The following is a 19,336-nucleotide window of genomic DNA, read 5'->3' as shown; positions in this document are numbered from 1 at the left end:
TACGATAATGGTGCCAACATGAGAGGAAAGAACAGAGGAGTGCAGACACGGATCCGAGAATTAAACCCTCTGGCTTTTTTTGTCCCATGCAGTTCTCATTCACTGAACTTGGTGGTCAGTGATGCAGAATCAGCTTCTAGTGAGGCTGCTGAATTTTTTAATGTAATTCAAAGCATCTATGTATTTTTCTCTGCATCAACTCATCGATGGCAAATTTTGAAGCAACATCTGGGAACATCCTCTCTGACACTGAAACCACTGAGTGCCACACAATGGGAAAGTCGAGTGGAGGCGATAAAGCCTATCAAACACCAAATTGGGAAGATAGATGATGGCATAGTTGCCATTATGGAGGATAATGCTATGACAGGAACTGTTCATGGGAGAACAGTGGCAGAAGGAAATGAAATCACCAGATACATACATAACTTCAAATTTCTGTGTGGCTTAGTGTTGTGGCATGACATACTGTTTGAAATAAATGTTGTAAGCAAGAGACTCCAAGGTGTTGACCTTGAAATATATGGAGCAGTGGAACAACGGGACAAAGCAAAGTCACACCTACAGTCTTACCGGTCAGATGAGGGATTTCAAAATGTTCTGAAGAGTGCACAGAAGTTGGCAGAGGAACTTCACACTGAAGCTATTTTCCCACCCATTCAAGAAAACAAGAGTCACCGAAGAAGAAGACATTTTGATTATGCGGCACAGGATAATCCCATAAGAGACCCCAAACAACAATTAAAAGTTGAATTCTTTAACCAGGTGCTAGATTATGCAATACAGTTGGTTGAAGAACATTTCATGCAGCTCAAGGCACACAGCAGTATATTTGGGATGTTGTATGATAATCCAAAACTCCTCGCTATACCTGAAGAAGACCTACACCAGCAATGCAGGGCACTAGAGACAGTGTTGACACATGACGACATGCGCTATATTGATGCGAGTGATTTAGGTGATAAACTGAAAGCCCTTTCAAGATACATTTCAGCAGGATCAACTCCAAAGGCTGTTCTGGAATATATGTGCACAAATTCTATGCATCTGAAGAAGTGGGCTGTAGCCCACGAAAGCTTATGCTCAAATAAATTTGTTAGTCTCTAAGGTGCCACAAGTACTCCTGTTCTTTTTAAAATTTTTGAACAAGGCATTTTAAGTTGTTAGTTCTTCTTTATTGGGGTAGGTAGCAGAGCAGTACCGTGAGAGGAGTAGAACAGGAAGAAGGCAGAATTGAGACCTTTCAAAGTTTTGGCCCAAGCGAGGGGACATGGGGGCGTCATTTGAGCTCCCCGCCTCAGGTGCCAAAATGTTGTGGGCTGGCCCTGCTTAGTCTGTCGATTCTTAGGTACAGCACTGCTTTCAACCCCTGTTCTGCCAAGCCTCCACCCTACCCAAGTGCCCAGACGCATCCTATTGCTTGTAGCAGTGTTTTAAACTCAGCCCCTTAACTGGACAAACATAGCAGAGGCCTGTATCCTGAGCTGGTTCCTTCATGCCGTCTGCTCTGACGATGTCCAACGTTTCCTAGCTCTCGTGATTCTGTTTCTTGGCTCATACCGTTTGGTGGGTTTTTTAAAGCATCAGCTCCCGGAGTTCGATAAGTACCTGAGAATTTCAGCTTTCATTTAATCAAAATAGTAAGTGTCCGGGTTGCCCAAATATAGCCCCTTAAAGGCTTTCAAGAAGGCAAAGAAAGGGGATGGATCACTCAGTGATTGCCTGCTCTGAAGCATCTGGCATTGGCCACTGTTGGAAGAGCTAGATGGACCATTGGTCTGACCCAGGCTGGCCATTCTTATGTCCTTAAACAGAATCTAAAATTCATTTGTTTAATCTTATTTTAAAACCTGGTGATTTTAAGAGACATTGACATGATTTCTGAGCATTTGGGGTTGGTAAGCTTGGTGGTATTTTAATGGGAATGGATTTTTCAACCCCTTCCACCTCCCGCAAAAAAAACAAGTGATTTCTCTCCACCCCTCAAAGCTAATCTCAGGCCTTGGCTACACTTACCCGCTAGTTCGACAGCTGGAAATCGAACTTCTGGGTTCGACTTATCGCGTCTAGTCTGGACGCGATAAGTCGAACCCGGAAGTGCTCGCCGTCGACTGCGGTACTCCAGCTCGCCGAGAGGAGTACCGCGGAGTCGACGGGGGAGCCTGCCTGCCGCGTGTGGACCAAGGTAAGTTCGAACTAATTCGAACTAAGGTACTTCGAACTTCAGCTACGTTATTCACGTAGCTGAAGTTGCGTACCTTAGTTCGAATTAGGGGGGTAGTGTAGACCTGGCCTCACATGTGCCAAAAATCCCCTAAGCATCTTTTTCCTGCCTTGCGAAAAGCAAATGCTGCCATCTAGTGCTCGTACAGAGAATAGCAGCAGAGCTTTTTCAACCATTTGCTGGTATTGCTTCTAAGCAGCCAACATCTTCTAAAATGGCTGAAGCCCAAATTAAACCATATTCACCAAATCCTCCTAGCAGGGCTGGGGAGTACTGGTTAAACGACTTTAAAATAGCTGCCATGACTCCTGTGCTTTCTAGTCTCTGCTTTCCTTCTAGGACAAGGAGCATTTAAAACCTGGCTGCTTTAATTTTGTGAACTGTTCTGTGCACCGGTGAGGTAGAAGACAGGAAAAGTAAGTGAGCACATAATGCCCCGGTTGGGCTTTGGAAAGGAACTAAACTCTTTGGGGCAGGTGTTGCCTTTTGCTGTGTTTGCGCAGCACCCCGTCCAATGAGCCCAATTTTAATTGGGACCTATGGGCACCACAAACAACAAAGGAGAGGGAGCTTCCATGTGACCATCTGCAGCTCCTCTTGTATAAGGTCCCATAGCGCTTATTAGTAGGGATCGTGGCGTTAGCTCGTAGGAATAAATGCAGGATAACTCCCAGCCCGTGCCCCCCTCACTCGCAGAGGCATTGCCTCGCAGGAAAGGATGCAGCAGCTTTAAACACAGGAGCAGCAGGCAAGGAATGACCTGCCATGCTCCTCTAGTACATTTCAAGGGCAGTACTTTTAGCAGTGACAGCCGGGCCAGCAGGTACCCCAGTGTTCTAGAGAATGTCTTTATGAAAGGCGGACACATACTTTTGCCACAGTTGCCATGATCCCGCGCTAACCGTCACACCTGAGATGCAGTTGAAGTGAAGAGACATCTTAGCTCCATTCTAAGCTGCCAGCGAATGGGACTGGCAACTTTTCAGAAGCGGTGTGCCGAGTCTTCCTTTATTCACTCTAGTTTAAGGTTTCGCGTGCCAGTTGTACATTTTAACGTTTTTAGAAGGTCTCGTTCTATAAGTCTAGAATATATAACTAAACAATTGTTGTATGTAAAGTAAATAAGGTTTTTAAAATGTTGAATCATTTAAAATTAAATTAAAATGCATAGCCCTCCGGACCGGTGGCCAGGATCCAGGCAGTGAGTGCCACTGAAAATCAACTCACAGGCCGCCTTTGGCACATGTGCCATAGGTTGCCTACCCCTGATCTAACAGTACGACAGTTTCCCCCGCCTCCCCAAGGACATGCATAGCACTCCAGATTATGTATAGAAGAGACTCTCCTTGAGCACGTAAAACCTCACTCTAAAACGTTAGAGATCAAATCAAGCCACGGTGTAAAACCCCCACATCATATGTTCAGAATGGCACTAAGATCATAGTCTGGGAATTTCTCATGTGCTTTTGTTTTACATTTTAGAGCTTAGTTACTAGGGGAAGTTTCTACCACCATTGTCCCTTTGCAGGATACAGAAGTTTAGCAGCCACTGCCTTGACCGTGGTTGTACAGATCCATGTGTTGCAGTCACTCATCTCATAAAGGGAAAGGGATGTATTCCTGGGCTGGACAGCTGCAAGGCTGAAGAGACATGCTGTCATCTGTTCCACGTTCCAAGATGCACCCTTTGTGCAGGGAGTACAGATGTAACGTTAGGCACAAGTGTTGAGAAAGGCCCTTTGCTCCAACAGCTTGGCTTGTGCACAACTCCTGGCCCCTCGAAGCTGCCAACTCTGGGGAGGGGAAGATCTTAGAGACGGTCTACACTAGAAATTCACATCAGTGCAGCTGCACATGTCTGGTGAAGTGGTCTCCTATCAGCTTAGTAACTACCTCCATGAGAAGTAGGAGCAAATGTCAGCACATAACACTGTCTAGGTGGGGGCAGGATAGGGGTCAATAATATATGGAGATATACTTATCTCCTAGAACTGGAAGGGACCTTGAAAGGTCATCGAATCCATCCCCCTGCGTTCACTAGCAGGACCAAGTACTGATTTTGCCCCAGATCCCTAAGTGGCCCCCTCAAAGGTTGAACTCACAACCCTGGGTTTAGCAGGCCAATGCTCAAACCACTGATCTATCCCTCGGGATTTTTCACATTCCTGAGACTGCTTGCAAAACTTGTATGTCACCCTACACCACCTAGCTCTCATTCAGAGCCACATCCCAAGATGCAATTGTAGTGGGAATTGCTGTGCTCAGCTGCACCGAGGCTGGAGAAAGGAAGCATTCTTGGGTACTTACAGGTGTAACAAGGAACCCATTCTAGGCCAGCAAGTTGAAGATTTGACATATCAAGACAGCCTTTACCTAGTGTACTTGAATATTTTTACAATAGCACATTATATAATTCATTTTAATCCTGAAACAGCCTCTCCTGTTAAACAACAGTTATGACATCAGCACCCTGGAGTTCATGGGGATTTTGCTTCTGGCTCCTCCTAAGTCTTCCATCTGGCGTAGTGACAAAAGGCCTGCTTCTCATCAGGGTGTGTCTGTGCCTCAGTTTCCCCCATGTAAACACTTCCCAGCATCACTAGGAATAAGTTCACTAACAGACGTACAGATACTAGTGATGAGCCTCACAAAGAGCTTTCAAGTAACTAGAACGTCTAGGCCTTGCAAGCTGTCCCAGAAGGAAGATGCCTTGCAGCGGGTTTTAGGTGCACAGTGCTGCACAGAAGAGGAGGGCCCCCAAACACACACATAGAAGCCGCTTTTTAAAACCTTTGATTGTGTAGAATACAGCAGAAGTTGGGTAGAACATCACATACCACAATAATAGGGCAAAGAATCTATGCTGCATTTAGTCTCCATTGCCCTCTTGAGATACATGTGTAACACGTCTAGTTATCTTTTGTGGGAGAGTTAAGAGCTGGTATTTTCATGCCTTTAAAGACAAAAGTGTGGAAATACATCACTTCTAAAAAAAATCAGTACTGTACCAAGTAATCTGACATTACTAAGAGGCAGCTGTTAGTTTTCTAGGAGAGAAAATCCACACAGGCTAAGTGATATCCCAGGCTACAAAGGAAATGTAGGTGTAACTACAGCTGACAAGAGGAAAATCAGATTCCAATACTCGTGCTCACACCACTGAAATACGATGCCTTTTGGTGTCCACATGGAAATGTGTCAGACTTCCTGTTACAATGGGCAAAATGCTTATGCACTAGGCCTCCAGCACTAGATGGGGATTTCCTTCTCCCAGCCTGTCTTTATCTATGCAGATGTTAAACACTTTGGAATAGCTGTAGTTTTACTCCATCCTGTGCCCAATACAATGACTCCACAATGCCTGATGGGGCCTCTACACACTGCCATACTACAAAATTACAGCAGTCATTTCACCACTGTCTAGTGTCAGGCAGACACAGTTCAGCTCAGCATTCAAAGGAATGTAAAGGATGACGTGTTATGCACACCATCTGGAGAAGGTAAGAGATCCATGAAATAGGTTCAAATAAGCATCTACAGCAGGAATTAGACTTACTGACAGAAGGGGCAGGCTCATACTTCTTCGAGTTTTGTTATTTTAGAGAATAGCATCTTTCAGGAAACCTCTAAAATTCTCCCTGACTTGTCCATTAGACAGTTAGCTTAATTACTACATGACATGTAAACTTGGAACAGTCGGATTTGTGTAACTGATGTGCTCTGTCTAGCTGGTCAAGCTTTATTTAGTGAAATGTTTAGTTTAACCTCCATTACTTAAGTCATGGGAGCAGACACGGGTTTCCTTTCTTCCTTTCCTCCGCATTTCCCTCTAGGCAGGAAGTCCTAATTCCCGGCCCCATATACATCAGGTAGCAATAAAACAGACATGCATATAAGGCATTAGTTAGAACTAAAGCAATGAAACTGGTTAATGTTTTGGGAAGACAAAGTTCCATCAGTGTATATTTAGGTTTTCTTCCTAACCAAGAGGGCTAGAAACTTTCATTTATGAGTTTAGATTCTGTAACTCTGACTACAACATAGGGGGCACAGAGCTAAAGCAAATGATCTGGGCATTTAACACCACTGGGCCCTTTCACATCAGGAATGTAGGGGGCTTTTTTTTTAAATGATTTGCCCAAGCCATATCATCGTATTTCCCTCCACCCTCTTTCACAGGCAGTAGTTTTTAAATCTTAGACCTGTCCATCCTACCATCAGAGTGATCCTATATACAGAGCTGCTATATGCTTTCCAAACAGCAACTCGCAATTGTGGAGGCTTGCGAGCACAGCAATGGGATTTGGAACAGCCGTTCTATGGTGAATTAGAGTGCGCACTCTTCGAATAACAAGAGGTGGCACAGCAGAGATCTTAGACAAACTAGTACGGCTACATATAAACAGGTTCAAATGTTCATCCCGAGTAGAGCCCTGCATGGGACTATTTTTTAATCCTGGTCCCACTCACTCTTGTTACGATGACAGCGGGTCCTGCAGGATCCCAGTCCCGCTGCAGGGATCCTACACTAGTCCCACGCAGGGCTCTAATCTAGAGCTTGCTTGCTTTCCTGTCCCAGCTTGCTAACTCATCAGCACTTGATGAAGAATGGCAGGAAGACATGCACCAGTTCAGGCCCTTTAATCTGTCTGAGACAGGGTGCCGAAGCACAAAAAATGATAAAATGGTCTGCATTTTTACAGCAAAAAACCTACGGAAATTTATAGGGAAAAAAATATTTTTGTACATGGGGTAAAACATTATAAATTCAAGACAACTCACAGACAAGGGGAAACTCCCACATCTAGCACTCATTTCTTTAAAAAGTTCACTTGAATAGCCAGGCAGTCAAGCTGCCGCTCTCTTTGAAATGATAGTTACTTTTCCCAAGTGGCTCACAGTACTGTTTGCATCTTGGAATGTCCTCAGAAGGCTCCGTGTCAAAACAAGGTGACAGAATAAAAACCCCAGAGTCCTTTCAGATAGCAGGGGAAGGAAGGAAAAGGGAACGCTTAGTCATCAAATTTTATCTTCTTCCCTTGTGGCTTGTGTTCTCCTCCTCCTCCTCCTCTGCCTCCCCGGAAGCCACCTCCTCTACCTGGAAAGAAATGGAAGAGATTAGGAACCAACGTTGCGTTTAGCCTGACTCAGAAGTTAGTACGTGGACAGCACATTAGTATTCTAATGTGCCACCTCTGAGAATCTGAAAGTATGTGCCTGGCCTGGGATTAGTCAGGCAACATTTTAGACAAGTCAAAGACTGAAGTCGATAACATGCTAAGCTTTGGTTATACTTTCTTCGTACCTCCAAATCCTCTGCCGCCACCCCGTCCACCGAATCCACCTCTGCCACCCCGTCCTCCTCTTCCTCCGCGTCCGCCAAATCCACCGCCAAATCCACCACCACGCTGACCATCACCCTTGGGCTTGGCATAGTCAAGGGTCACTTTGTTTCCATCGATCTCTCCATCCTCCATAGCTTCTTTAGCTGCTTTGGCATCTTCTGGGCAGCTGAAGTCCACAAACCCAAATCTATACAAGGTAGTGAAAAGACAAGAGTTCACCTTCCACTGAAGTGAGCCACGCAGCAGTTCCACCCTTCACCAGAATACCACGCATACTGAAGAGCTACACCGTAATGTATGCATTTAAAAAGAGAACACGTGGGGGGGGGGGGGGGGGGGGGGGGGGNCACGCAGCAGTTCCACCCTTCACCAGAATACCACGCATACTGAAGAGCTACACCGTAATGTATGCATTTAAAAAGAGAACACGCGGGGAAGGGGGGGGGCGCGGGGAGAGAGAGGAGAAGCGGTGGTGTTTCCACTGTATTTGGCTTCCCACCATCCTATAAGCTTTAGTCTTTCAAAGTTCTAGCTTGTTAACACCATGCCAACTTTAAATGTGCATTATTTGTGTAACCTGCTCATTGCCTCCTTTACTTTTAGCACTCTGGCTGCAAGTTCCCTACTATGCTGCTTCTTCACAACACCTTCAGTCCAAATTACTGTATGTCTAATGTTGGCCCAGCGATCAAAGCTGTAACATTTAAATATCCCATAAGAGGCTCAATTTAAGAAACTGTATGAGCTACTGGGTGAGGAGGGAGCAGCAGAGTATAAAACCTCATCATAGAGGATCTGTTTGCACTATTAATATTGGCCCACTGGCAGTCAGAGCAGAAGATCTACACCACCATTTTTCATGGCCATTCACGGGACTAAGCACAGCTTGATACACAAGAACACACATCCACAGTGTCCCACAGCCTTGGCTAATCACTCATCTAAAGCCAGAAGGTGAATATGCCAGCACTGAGCACTTAATTTTCTTCTCGTGCGAATCCATAGGCTGCCACTGATTTTACGGCAGGAAGGAGCTCATTGAGAAGGGAGGCTGTTACACCTTTACTGTTCACAGATGTAATAGAATATCCAAGATTGCACCCCTGTTTCCTCTTAGGAACTAGTTGCCAATGTTATTAACGCCAATTTGAGGTCAGTTAGGATTTCAATTGATTAATCTAAACCTATTCCAGCAGGAAGTGAATTATACCATCTCCAGATTAGAATTTAACATACCCTTTGGAGGAGCCAGTGTCTCGGTCCATGACTATTCGGGCATTGACGGAACCCTCAAACGAATCCCTCAACGTCTCCTCTGTGGTGTCCTCAGAAAGGCCTTTGACAAACAGTGTTTTGGTTTGTTCTAAACAAAGAGAATCCATTTTCAGATCAACCACTTTTGCATCTGAAGAAGTGAGGTTCTTACCCACGAAAGCTTATGCTCCCAATACTTTTGTTAGTCTTAAAAGTGCCACAGGACCCTCTGTTGCTTTTTACACTTTTGTAAAGTTTGTGCCTTAAGTAAGATATGTGAGCCAGGTTCCCAGCCATGCATACATCAAGCTCTTTTACGTTAAAAAAGGAGACATTAGCCAGTTGAACACTGTGGACTAATTTGAGATGTCAGATAAAAACCCATTATCTACACCAACATTATAAAGGTTGCTTTCCTGGGCCACAACTACAAAAATAGAAAGGCCAAAAACATTTAAGTGACTGACATGCAAACAGCTAAGGTGTTTTTGTTTCAAGATTTTAAAAAAGAGGGGAAAAATATTAGCAGCTTATGCCAAGACATTTCCCCGCCCTTGTTTCTGACCTTGGAAAAAACTTGTCCTGTTAGACAACAGAAATGCTCACAAAAAACAAGTTCAGTCATGAAGGCATAATCATAACTACAATTAACACAGCTTGATCAGTACTTTACTAGCCAAAGGAATTTTGAGATTATTTCATCAGTATCTCAGTCATCATATCCACCTCTTAAACTTAACTCTTGCTGCTGTTCACTGTTCCTAGCATCTGAGAAGCAGGTCTTTTCCACACCATTTGTCCACGTCAAATGATTTTTGGGGAACAGAATTAAGTGTACATGAATTATAGCTGAATCAAAACCTCTATAGGTCAGGATAAAGCACAGGGCACTTACGACTAAATCCTCCTCTGGAGTTACCACTGCCTTTCTGTCCGGCTGGTGCACTGAATTCCAGTCTGATTGTTCTGCCTTCAATTTCTGTGTTGTTACAGGAATTCAAAGCTTCCTTAGCATCTTCAACTGTGGAAAATTCGATGAACGCATATCTAGGTGGAGGGAAAAATTCAGATCAGACTGGAGACTTGTTCCCATATGGGTCCTAAATAGCATGAAACAAGTCATGCTGCCAATATTCAAATCTTTACTACAGGGCTGGATCACTTAAGGTTTTGGTAGGTTTTTTTGGGGGGAGGAAATACAACTCCACTCTTACGCACCCTTTAGGCTTGCCCTGGTTATTTTGTGGCATCCTGATAGCAGAGGCTTTTTCAAACAATTCTTGAAGAGATTCTTCTGTTGCATTGTATGAGAGGTTGTTCACAATTAGAGTCTTTGACTCTCCACCTATCAGGAAAGAGAAAGACAACTTAGAACTGCACATTTACAGACAGACTTTTCCGAACTAAAACCAACAGAGCTTTTAGGAGCAAGAGGGAATGGGGTATTTTCAGGATTATGTATCTTTGCTCCACTATGGTATCTGCCTCAGTCACCATGCACAAGGTGGACTCCCAAGCACAAACTAATAACCTTCATACGCTTAATTGGCATCTAGTGTATTGTATGGCAGGGTAATTGTTCAGAACTGGAGAACTGCTGTGTAACTTAAAACTCCAGAAGGATTTAAGAATGGTTTAAGTGCTCCTTTGTGCAAGGTGCTGCTGGATTAACAGCCTTCAAAACAAATCCTCAAATCCAAGAATATTCACCAATGAACACTCTCTCTCTAGGTCAAGGTCTAGAGAATGAAGGTACTTGTTTCACAAGGTCCAGCATGACAGGGGCAGGTTGACTCAAGTCTGAACTGATGGACCGCTTTCCCACTAATATGCAAATTAGAATGGTAGCCATTGTGATCTTTTATAACTATATAAGATGGCATGAAGTGTAAGGAATTGAAAGTAGAAAGAAAAGAGGAAGAAATACAAAGGATTCCCTGTGAACTGCTCTGATTTGCTTGTGATAGCATCACAGCCTACCTATCCCCTGTCTTGGTAAAGCTGATCTGTGGATTGGCTATCAGGTACCTTTAGCACATCATAGTGCTGTATAAATACCTTTTTGTGTCTCTTGATGGCTCTTCTCTCCTGTGTAGTCTAAGATGATGGCACGTCCCTCGATTTCAGTGCCCTGCTTCTCCTCTAGTGCCTTGTCGGCCTCAGCTTCTGTTTTAAACTCTACATAGGCAATCCTACAACAGTAAACACAGCAGATGAACAAGCTGTTTCTTTGGGGAGCGTTGAATATGCACAAAAAGTTAAAACCCAGATAATGCTTTCAGGACAAGTATTTCATTTCACTTTTCTAATTAGCAAAAAGACATCAGTCTACATTAAAAAGGCAACGCATGCCTGGGAAAAAACCCTAAACTATCACAACTACATACCCTTTACTGCTCCCGTCCTTGCCAGCCACTAGCCTGATTTCTAGCGCTTCTTCAAATACTTCTCTCAATTCATCCTGAGTTATACGGTAAGGCAGATTCTTAACAAAGAGTGTTCTGGCATCTCTCTCTACAGAAAGACAAAAAAATTAAGATTCTCTAGTACACTGTACCACATTGAACAAAATGCCAGCACCAGGAAAGCCAAAGTAATTCAATTATATCACCAAAACACAAGTCAAGTTGATATTTTATATTTGTGCCAGGAACAGTTATAATTTTACACATTAAGGGCACTACATCCAAAAGTAGAAATATCTTTACCACATGCTGGTAATATGAACATTCCCCCAAACACAATCCAGATCATTAATACATTAACCATTTCTGCAGGTATTACTACAATCACCAAACCGAACAGGCCAGTAGCAGAGTCAGTCAGTCACTGGCTTGCTTAACATAAGACGCATTATCTGGAAATCTAGCAGATAACTAACTTTCATTCTTTTTCATACCTTTCTTTGTTTCTTTAATGATTTCTTTACTCCTTGCTTTCTCCAGTTTGATTTCCAAACCCATGAATTTCTTCCCATTAAATTCCAGGGATTTATCCAGATCCTCGGCTGATGAGAAATCTACATAGCCAAACCGCCTGAAAGAAGGAAGACTTTAATATCTACACTGAACTTTGGCGTTAGTGTCAGAACACATTGTGGAAGTGTGGTCAATAAGGATATGTCTACACTGCATTATAAACCATGGTCTGTGCAACCCAAGCTCATGGAGCTGATGTTTCCAAACCCACGCTTGAGCATCCACACTGCACTGTAAACCTGAGCCTACGATTGCTGGCCTCGGGTCTCACAGCCATGCTACTGCACCCACCCTGCACTGCACAGACCTCTTGACTTGGGCCTGCAGCTTAGAGCTGCATCCACACTGCAAAATGACAAGGGCTTAGACCAGAATCACAGTGGGGCCCCCCTAGGATCGAAGTCCTGCTTGCTTGCTGATAGGAGTCAGACTGATGTGTGTGTGGATGGAAAGGTGACTTGGGCTCAAAACTGAATCAGGGCTGGACTTAGGTTATGTCTACACTACTCACCTTTTAGTGACACAGCTGTGTCGCTAAAAGGCAAGCAGCATAGACGCTGTTTGTTGGCAGGAGACAGTTCTCCCGACCAAAAAAACCTCCCACCCCCAACGAGCAGCGGTAGCTGTTCACATCGGTACTTTTGGCCAGCAAAACTTTTATCATTGGGGATGGGGTGTTTTTTTTCCACACCACTGAGCAACAGAAGTGTTGCCGATGAAAGTCCAGTGTAGACAAAGCCTTAGAGTGCAGCGTACGCATACGCTAAGAGCTGCCTTCAAAAAGTTAATAACTGAAGCAGCTTTCCAGTGGAAGCCATTAAAATATAAATCTTACACAACTAGGGGTAGTCAGAAGAGCTGTGCTCCTCAACAAGGAATCTATCATATTGCTAAGATCCAAATGCATCAAGACGAGTTACATCTCAGCTACAAAGTCTGCTGGTTTATGTCTTTAAAGCAGCCCCGAATTCAAATCATGACAGATTTCCTGTGCCTCCCCAGGAGGGTCACTTAACCTCTTTCAACATCTGCCAAATGGACACACTTACCCAAGTCACAGAACTAGTAAGAATTAGCTGTTCAGTACTAAATATTTTCAGAAAAATGAAACCAAATTGCCCCTAAGACACTCAAAAAATAGCTCTTTAGAAAGTGTAATAGCTTAAACTCGGCTGCCCCAAAAAGGGCTATACGTAAACTACATAAAATGAACACTGCAGCCTTCCTCTTTGGTATGGACATGCTGCCTGAAGCAGTTACCAGTCCTGAGAGGAAGTGCTCCACCTCGTTCAGAATAGCATAAGGCTGAACTTGGTCTAAACAGTTCCACATACTATCCAGTGATCACTTAAACATTTTGTTTGTCCCAGTTATGCCTCCTAATTGTGCCAGTAGTTTACAGCTTAATATGAAGAGGAAGTGGCAGCAGAATTATAGTGAAGAGCTTACTTGGAACCACCAATTCTGACTTGCAGAACTGGAAGGTCTTTTTTGCCAAAGAACTCCTTGATGGCAGTCTTCAGTTCCTCATAGTCCTTGCTGGCGTTCAAGTTTCCCATGAACAGAGAGAAAGCTGAAGCAGTTTCTTTAAGAAAAAGTGAAGTTCAATTAGGCAAATTAAAGGATGATTAAATTGGAGGCATCTTAGGACTACGGCACATCAGTTTATATCAAAGTCACATCAGACTTCAGTATTAAGTCCCTAGTATTCATCATTTGTGCTGGTAGCACCATATAAAAGCCAAAAGATTCAAACTCCATAGTGCAAGTTCCCCAGCTAGTACCTTCCCACATTAAATGAAGAAATTTTGAACATTCTCTCTGGAGCACTGCAGTAAGGGGAGCCTTGACTTTAGCTGCACTCGCATTTCAGGCTGCACCATACTACATACCTTCAGTTTTCTTTTTCTTGGCTTCTGGAACACTTTTTTGCTTGGGCATTTCCTTCTTTCGTTTTCCAGGAACTTCCTTCACAGATTCTGTGGTACAGGAAAATACATTAGAAGGATCTTAGAATAAAAATAAGCAAGGCATCCAGTGACACCCCCACCCTCCGTCATGCTGGATCAGTACTTGACTATCTTGAGAAACTTTCATTGTGATTTTCCTCACATCATTTCAGTGAGTGTTCATCAGTTCCAGCTTTGGAAGACAGGGTTGGACACACTTCTTGCCTACTGCTGCTACAGAGGAGTTCTGTGTATTACTAAGCAGCAGGGATTTACGCAAGCATAGAACATTCAGCTCACCTTCCTCTTCATCCTCATCGTCGTCATCCTCCTCATCATCGTCCTCATCTTCGTCGTCGTCGTCCTCATCATCATCCTCAGAATCCGCCTTTGCTTTCATTGGAACAGCTTTCACCGGCATAGCTTTCTTTCCTTTTGCTGGGGTTGTGTCCATTGCCTCAACTTCAGAGTCTGAAGCATCAAAGCAAACAATCTTTCTTGGGAATGGTTCAATTTCTGTGCAACTGAGCAAGGAATCTCCACCACCCTCATTTCCCCTCTGGTAAAATGGGCCATGCTTCTCACTCTTTCGTCTTGTCCATTTCAGTTGGCAAGCTCTTTGGGGCAGGGACTCAATGCGTGTTTTACAGTGCTTAACACAACTGGATCCTGGACATGACTGAGGTCTCTTAGCCTATGTCTACACTGCAGTGAAACACCTGTGGCAGGCTCGAGTCAGCTAACACAAACCAGCCGTGGACGTTTTATTGCAGTGTAGACATATCCTAAAGTGCTATTCTAATATTATTACCATTAGTAGTGTCCAGTAGGTAGTAACAAGCTCCCACAGAAAGCAGCAATAGGAAATAATTGTTAAACTCCAACACACTCCTTAGTTTTATTTGTACGCATCAATGGCCTTATAAAATCAGGTCTGCCATATGTGAAATATTGAAACTAGTTTGCTTGCCTAATACAAAGACCTCAGTACATTGTTAGTGCCTTGTCAGCCTCTGGGTTCAAGCCAACTAAAAACTTGTACATTTTATAATGATCAAAATTATATACTCTAAAGCCTTCCCATAACCAGTGTAGCCTACGCACCATCGTCTTCCTCATCATCATCTTCCTCATCGTCGTCATCCTCATCGTCAGATTCTTGTTTTGCAGATACTGCCCCAGGTTTTGCCAGTACAGGCTTTTTGACTGCAGGCGCCACAGGCATTGCTACTTCCTCCTCAGACTCATCTGTAACAAGAGTTTATCACTCACCAGTCTGCATGCTAGAAATGAGCATTTATACCGGGCAAGGGCAAACTACAGCCTGCGGGCCGGATACAGCCAGTCAGGGTTTTCAATCCGGCCCGCGGGATTGCCAGCCCCGGATTGCTCCCAGACGCGGTCGGCACCACGTCCCTGGGGGAGGGGAGCAGTGGGCTCTGTATGCTGCCCTCGCCTGGAGGCACTGTCCCCCCACAGCTCCCACTGGTCGGAAATGGGGAACTGCGGCCAATGGGAGCTTCAGGGGTGGTACCCACAGGCAATGGTGGCACGCGGTGGAGCCACCTGCCCCACCCCACAAGCCACTGCCAGGCATGCTGGCCACATCCAGGAGTGGTGCAGGGCCAGGGCAGGCAGACTGCCTTAGCATCGCTGCCACCCCAGAGCCTCCCGAGGTAAGCAGTGCCGGGCCGGAGCCCACAGCCCAAACCCCTCCTGCACCCCAAGCCTTTGCCCTGAGCCCCCTCCTGCACACTGCACCCCCTTCCCATACACCGCACTTCAATCCCCTACCCCAGCCCTACATTTATGGCCCTGCATACAATTTCCCCACCCAGATGTGGCTCTCGGGCCAAAAAGTTTGCCCACTCCTGATTTATACAGTTAATTCAGGTTTGCTCAAGAAATGTACTCAATGAGATGTTGCTAAATTAATCAATGGCTTGAACCATGCACGACAGGGAGCCCATGCAAGCTTCCCCCAAACAGCTCTGCTAGTTTAACTTAGTGCTGACCTCTCTACCCCCTACCTTTGCTATACAAACCCTGTGCCTCATTGGACTAAAAACTGCCAGTTGTGCTGAACTGCACACTGGCTGTGATATGGACATATAGGAGCTATTCAGGTTGAAATAACTTTGTTCAATGATGGCAAAGAATTTAACAGAAAAGTGAATTTTGACTTGCCAGAGTCATCTTCATCCTCCTCACTGTTGTCGTCATCCTCCTCCTCCTCTTCCATGTCTTTTTTCTTCGCATTTTTTCCATTTTTAGCTCCTTTGGCTGGAGTGGCAACTGCCTTCTTGGCTGGAGTGGCAACTACCTTCTTGGCTGGAGTGGCAACTACCTTCTTGGCTGGAGTGGCAGCCTTTTTGCCAGGTGTAACTGCTGCTTTTGGTGTTACCACTTTCTTCTGAGGAACAACCTTGGAGAAACAGACAAGTCAAATGAGTGTACACAACTCCTAAATTAGATTAAATTAAACCCACCACAACCATTCATCCAACTAGCCTCTCTGCTGGAGTGCCTAGAAAGGCTGCATAACCAAACTGTAAAGCCACGTTGGCAGCTCACCGGGAACCAAAGGACTGTCCCTCGTTTACATATATAAAAAGTCTCCCTACTACATATTAACTTCTGGCCCCTCTCTGCCTCCACAACTAGGTAAACCCACCCCCTCCAGATGTCCAAGTATAAAAAGAAACCACCATTAAGAACCCTTGGTAAGAGCTGAGTATTAATAGGTGCCCTTTTTGACAGAACTACTTGGTTTCTGATGAAATGCCCAGTTAGCTAATTTGCGTATTCTTCCCTATCTTTATGGGAGAGGAATAGAAAGGAGAATACAATTAGTTTAGTGTTCAAGAAGCCAGCCTTTCCGCAACAGACAAACCTTTACAGTGCCACATTTGCAAGTTATTTAGCCACACTCAAAATATCTACTTGTTAATGCTAATTCCTTGTCTCATCACTTATGGTATTTTCTCATCACTTATTGCATTTATTCCCCTATTTCATTCATTGAAGGCTTCTGGGTTGTGTTTCCCAAGTGAATAATTTATTCCCAAAGTAACATGGAGCAAAAAAAAAACCAATCCAGATGTAAAATGATCACCTCTTCCTCACTGCTGTCCTCTTCCTCTGAGGAGTCCTCCTCCTCACTATCTTCTACATCCTTTGGGGGAGGAGGAGCCACTTTTTTCTGTTTGGCTTGATTTTTCGGATTCTTAAAGAAGAAATGTGAAATATGAACATACATTAAAGTTCACTCATTTAATCTTCCAATTTACAAAAATGTCTATAAAAGAATGTAAAACACCCCAAAGCCGTAAAATATGAAGCCAAATCCCATGTTAGCAAAACTGTTTCCAAATTGTGCTTCCACACACAAGGACTACAACTACATGGCACCACTACTTTCCTATCAAATTTAGAAATCTGCTGGTCGTTGTCACACTGCAGCATGCCTGCGGCAGCGACCACCACGTTTTTCAGATCCTCTAAAATGCCCGCATGAACCTGACACACAAGGTGAGTGAGGGAGTGTCTTTTATTGGACCAACTTCTGCCCCTGGGAGGAACAAGCGTTCGAGCCACGCGGAGCTCTCCCGGAACCTGCTTAATACACGTGCAGCCCTTTAATCAGGCAGGGCGATGGGGCAGAGGGGGGAGGCATCCCTCTCCCATGGAAAGTCACGCCTAAACCCTGACTTTCCTCCCGCCCACACAGAGCCACGCTGATCGAGGAGCCCCCCCTCCGCCTCGTGGGGGCGCCGTCAGCGCTGCGGCCAGGCCGCGGAAAGTCCACGCGCTCAAGTGCTTCCCCTGCCCGCCCGGGCCCCGGGGGGACGCGACAAAGGGCCTGGCACCATGTGGCACAGCCAGGCCCGCGCGCTGCTCCGGAGACACCACGTGGCCGCCCCACGCGGCGCACGCAGCCTGAGGCCTTCCCATCCGGCAGCGCGCGCCGCCGGCCCCGCCCCCTCCTCCGCGCGCGCCCCCCGACCCTCTAGCTTCCGTCGCGAGCCCCGAGGGGGGGGCCTAGAAACCCTCAACGGCCGGAAAGAGGCCTAGAAACCGCCCCGAGTCCTGCGGCCCGTCGCGGAGCCGGGATGCGGCACCGGGCCTCGGGGGCGGGGCGAGGCCGCGCGAAACCTGCCGGGTTTGGGGGGGATTCGAAACCACCTCCCCTCGGGGAGCCGAGAAACCGCCCCCCGGCACCGCCACCCGACGGGGGCCTGGCCGCCGCCGCTCTCCCCTCCCAAGGATGGGGCCTGGCGGGGTCCGCCTCGGGCCCTGCGTTCCCCGGGCTGGGGCCGGGCCTCGCGCTCTCCGCGGGCCTCACCTTGGCGATCTTCACCATGATGGCGGCGGGGGCGTCACGGGCCGGCGCGCGCTCCGGGGCGGTTGGGTCCGTGTGCGACAGGCAGCGCCGGGAGCAGCGACTCGACTGTGCCCTGGACTGAAGCGAAAGAGGGAGAGCGCCGCCCCTCCCCCCAACCTCCCCCAGCTTATGCTTCGCCCCGCCCCCCGTCGCCCCGCCGGACCAACCCCTGCCCGCGTCGCGGCTAGCTCCGCCCGCCCGCCCCAAAGCCGCCCAATCACCGGTCTCCGAGTGCGGAATACGCACCAATCGGCGCCGGGCTGCCTCTGACCAATTGGAGTGCGCGTTACAGCGAGAGGTCGTGCCCGCTGGGGAGAAGGGGCAATGTATCCAATAGGCGGCTGCGCTCCGATGGGGTTCGGGTGGGGGGCTGGGAAAGGAGCCGCGCAGCACGTGGCTCCAGGAAAACCACGTGCACCTGGGGCCTCAGGGGAGAGTGAGGCAGAGGGGTCGCTACGTTACCCCATGGCTTGGCTGGGGGTCGGGAGCCGGGACCAGCCTGGGGCTGGAGATCAGCCTAGCCCTGGGGGGTCTGGCCAGGGGACCACCCAGCCCTGGGGCTAGGACTGGGATACATGGAATTATGCCAGGGGGACTTGGGCTGGTGATGGGTTGGAGAGGCTGGTTTCTTCCCTGATCTACGATCTCTTTTCTCCTGCCGCCCAGCACCATGGTATCTGAGTTCCTTACACGTAAAGTCAATAGCAAAGATCCTCGCAGACTTTGTAGCGCCTGAGGCATGGATCCCTTTTCAGGGTCAAATGTTTACTTTGGATAAGGTTTTTCCCCTTTCTTTTGGTTTGTGGGGGTTTAAAAATACCCACTTTTCACCTCTCTTTTCCAGTCTCTCTTCATCAGGATCTTTTTTCCTTCCATCTCTACCCATCTTGCTTCTCTGTACTCGGTTTCTACCTCATTCCACTTGCTTTTCTGTGGTCAACAGTGGTCATGACGGTGTGGTGATAGCACAGCTAGGCTTACCGGTGCTAGTTTTAATCTAGCTCGGGTAACAATAGAGTAGCTGGAGTGGCACGGGTTAGCAACCAGAATGCATACCCTGGTATCCCGGTTAGGTTAGTCCGTGGTGATGCCTGTGCCACCACATCTGCATTACAATCTATGCCTACCCTTGCTACAATCACACCTTCACTTGCAGTGTAGACATACCTGCGGAGCACAGGCCAGAGCGTGGGTTCTGCTCA

The 19,336-nt window shown here is 46.5% G+C and overlaps 1 protein-coding gene and 4 non-coding genes across 5 annotated transcripts; all 5 read right to left on the bottom strand.

Moving 5' to 3' along the window:
- Positions 1 to 6,849: 6,849 nt before the first annotated feature.
- Positions 6,850 to 18,256, bottom strand: NCL (nucleolin). The gene is made up of 15 exons (XM_034781620.1): positions 18,096 to 18,256; positions 16,866 to 16,976; positions 15,938 to 16,175; positions 14,855 to 14,998; positions 14,051 to 14,221; positions 13,694 to 13,780; positions 13,251 to 13,386; positions 11,723 to 11,859; positions 11,211 to 11,337; positions 10,882 to 11,015; positions 10,042 to 10,168; positions 9,719 to 9,870; positions 8,806 to 8,932; positions 7,530 to 7,756; positions 6,850 to 7,322 (listed from the first exon to the last, which is right to left on the bottom strand). Exons 1-15 carry the CDS (start codon positions 18,111 to 18,113, stop codon positions 7,237 to 7,239), a joined length of 2,022 nt encoding a protein of 673 aa, XP_034637511.1. The 5' UTR covers positions 18,114 to 18,256; the 3' UTR covers positions 6,850 to 7,236.
- Positions 8,480 to 8,617, bottom strand: LOC117883458. The gene has a single exon (XR_004647275.1). It is a non-coding gene; the product is annotated as a small nucleolar RNA SNORA75 (small nucleolar RNA).
- On the bottom strand, positions 9,480 to 9,548 carry LOC117883464. Its single transcript, XR_004647281.1, has one exon. It is a non-coding gene; the product is annotated as a small nucleolar RNA SNORD20 (small nucleolar RNA).
- Positions 13,457 to 13,524, bottom strand: LOC117883463. Its single transcript, XR_004647280.1, has one exon. It is a non-coding gene; the product is annotated as a small nucleolar RNA SNORD82 (small nucleolar RNA).
- LOC117883465 lies at positions 13,863 to 13,942 on the bottom strand. Its single transcript, XR_004647282.1, has one exon. It is a non-coding gene; the product is annotated as a small nucleolar RNA SNORD20 (small nucleolar RNA).
- Positions 18,257 to 19,336: the final 1,080 nt, after the last annotated feature.

Source organism: Trachemys scripta, chromosome 9, assembly GCF_013100865.1.
Source record: "Trachemys scripta elegans isolate TJP31775 chromosome 9, CAS_Tse_1.0, whole genome shotgun sequence".
Taxonomy (NCBI): domain Eukaryota; kingdom Metazoa; phylum Chordata; order Testudines; family Emydidae; genus Trachemys; species Trachemys scripta.
Note: the sequence above shows the minus strand (reverse complement) of the source record. Positions and strands in the feature narration are given on the sequence as shown.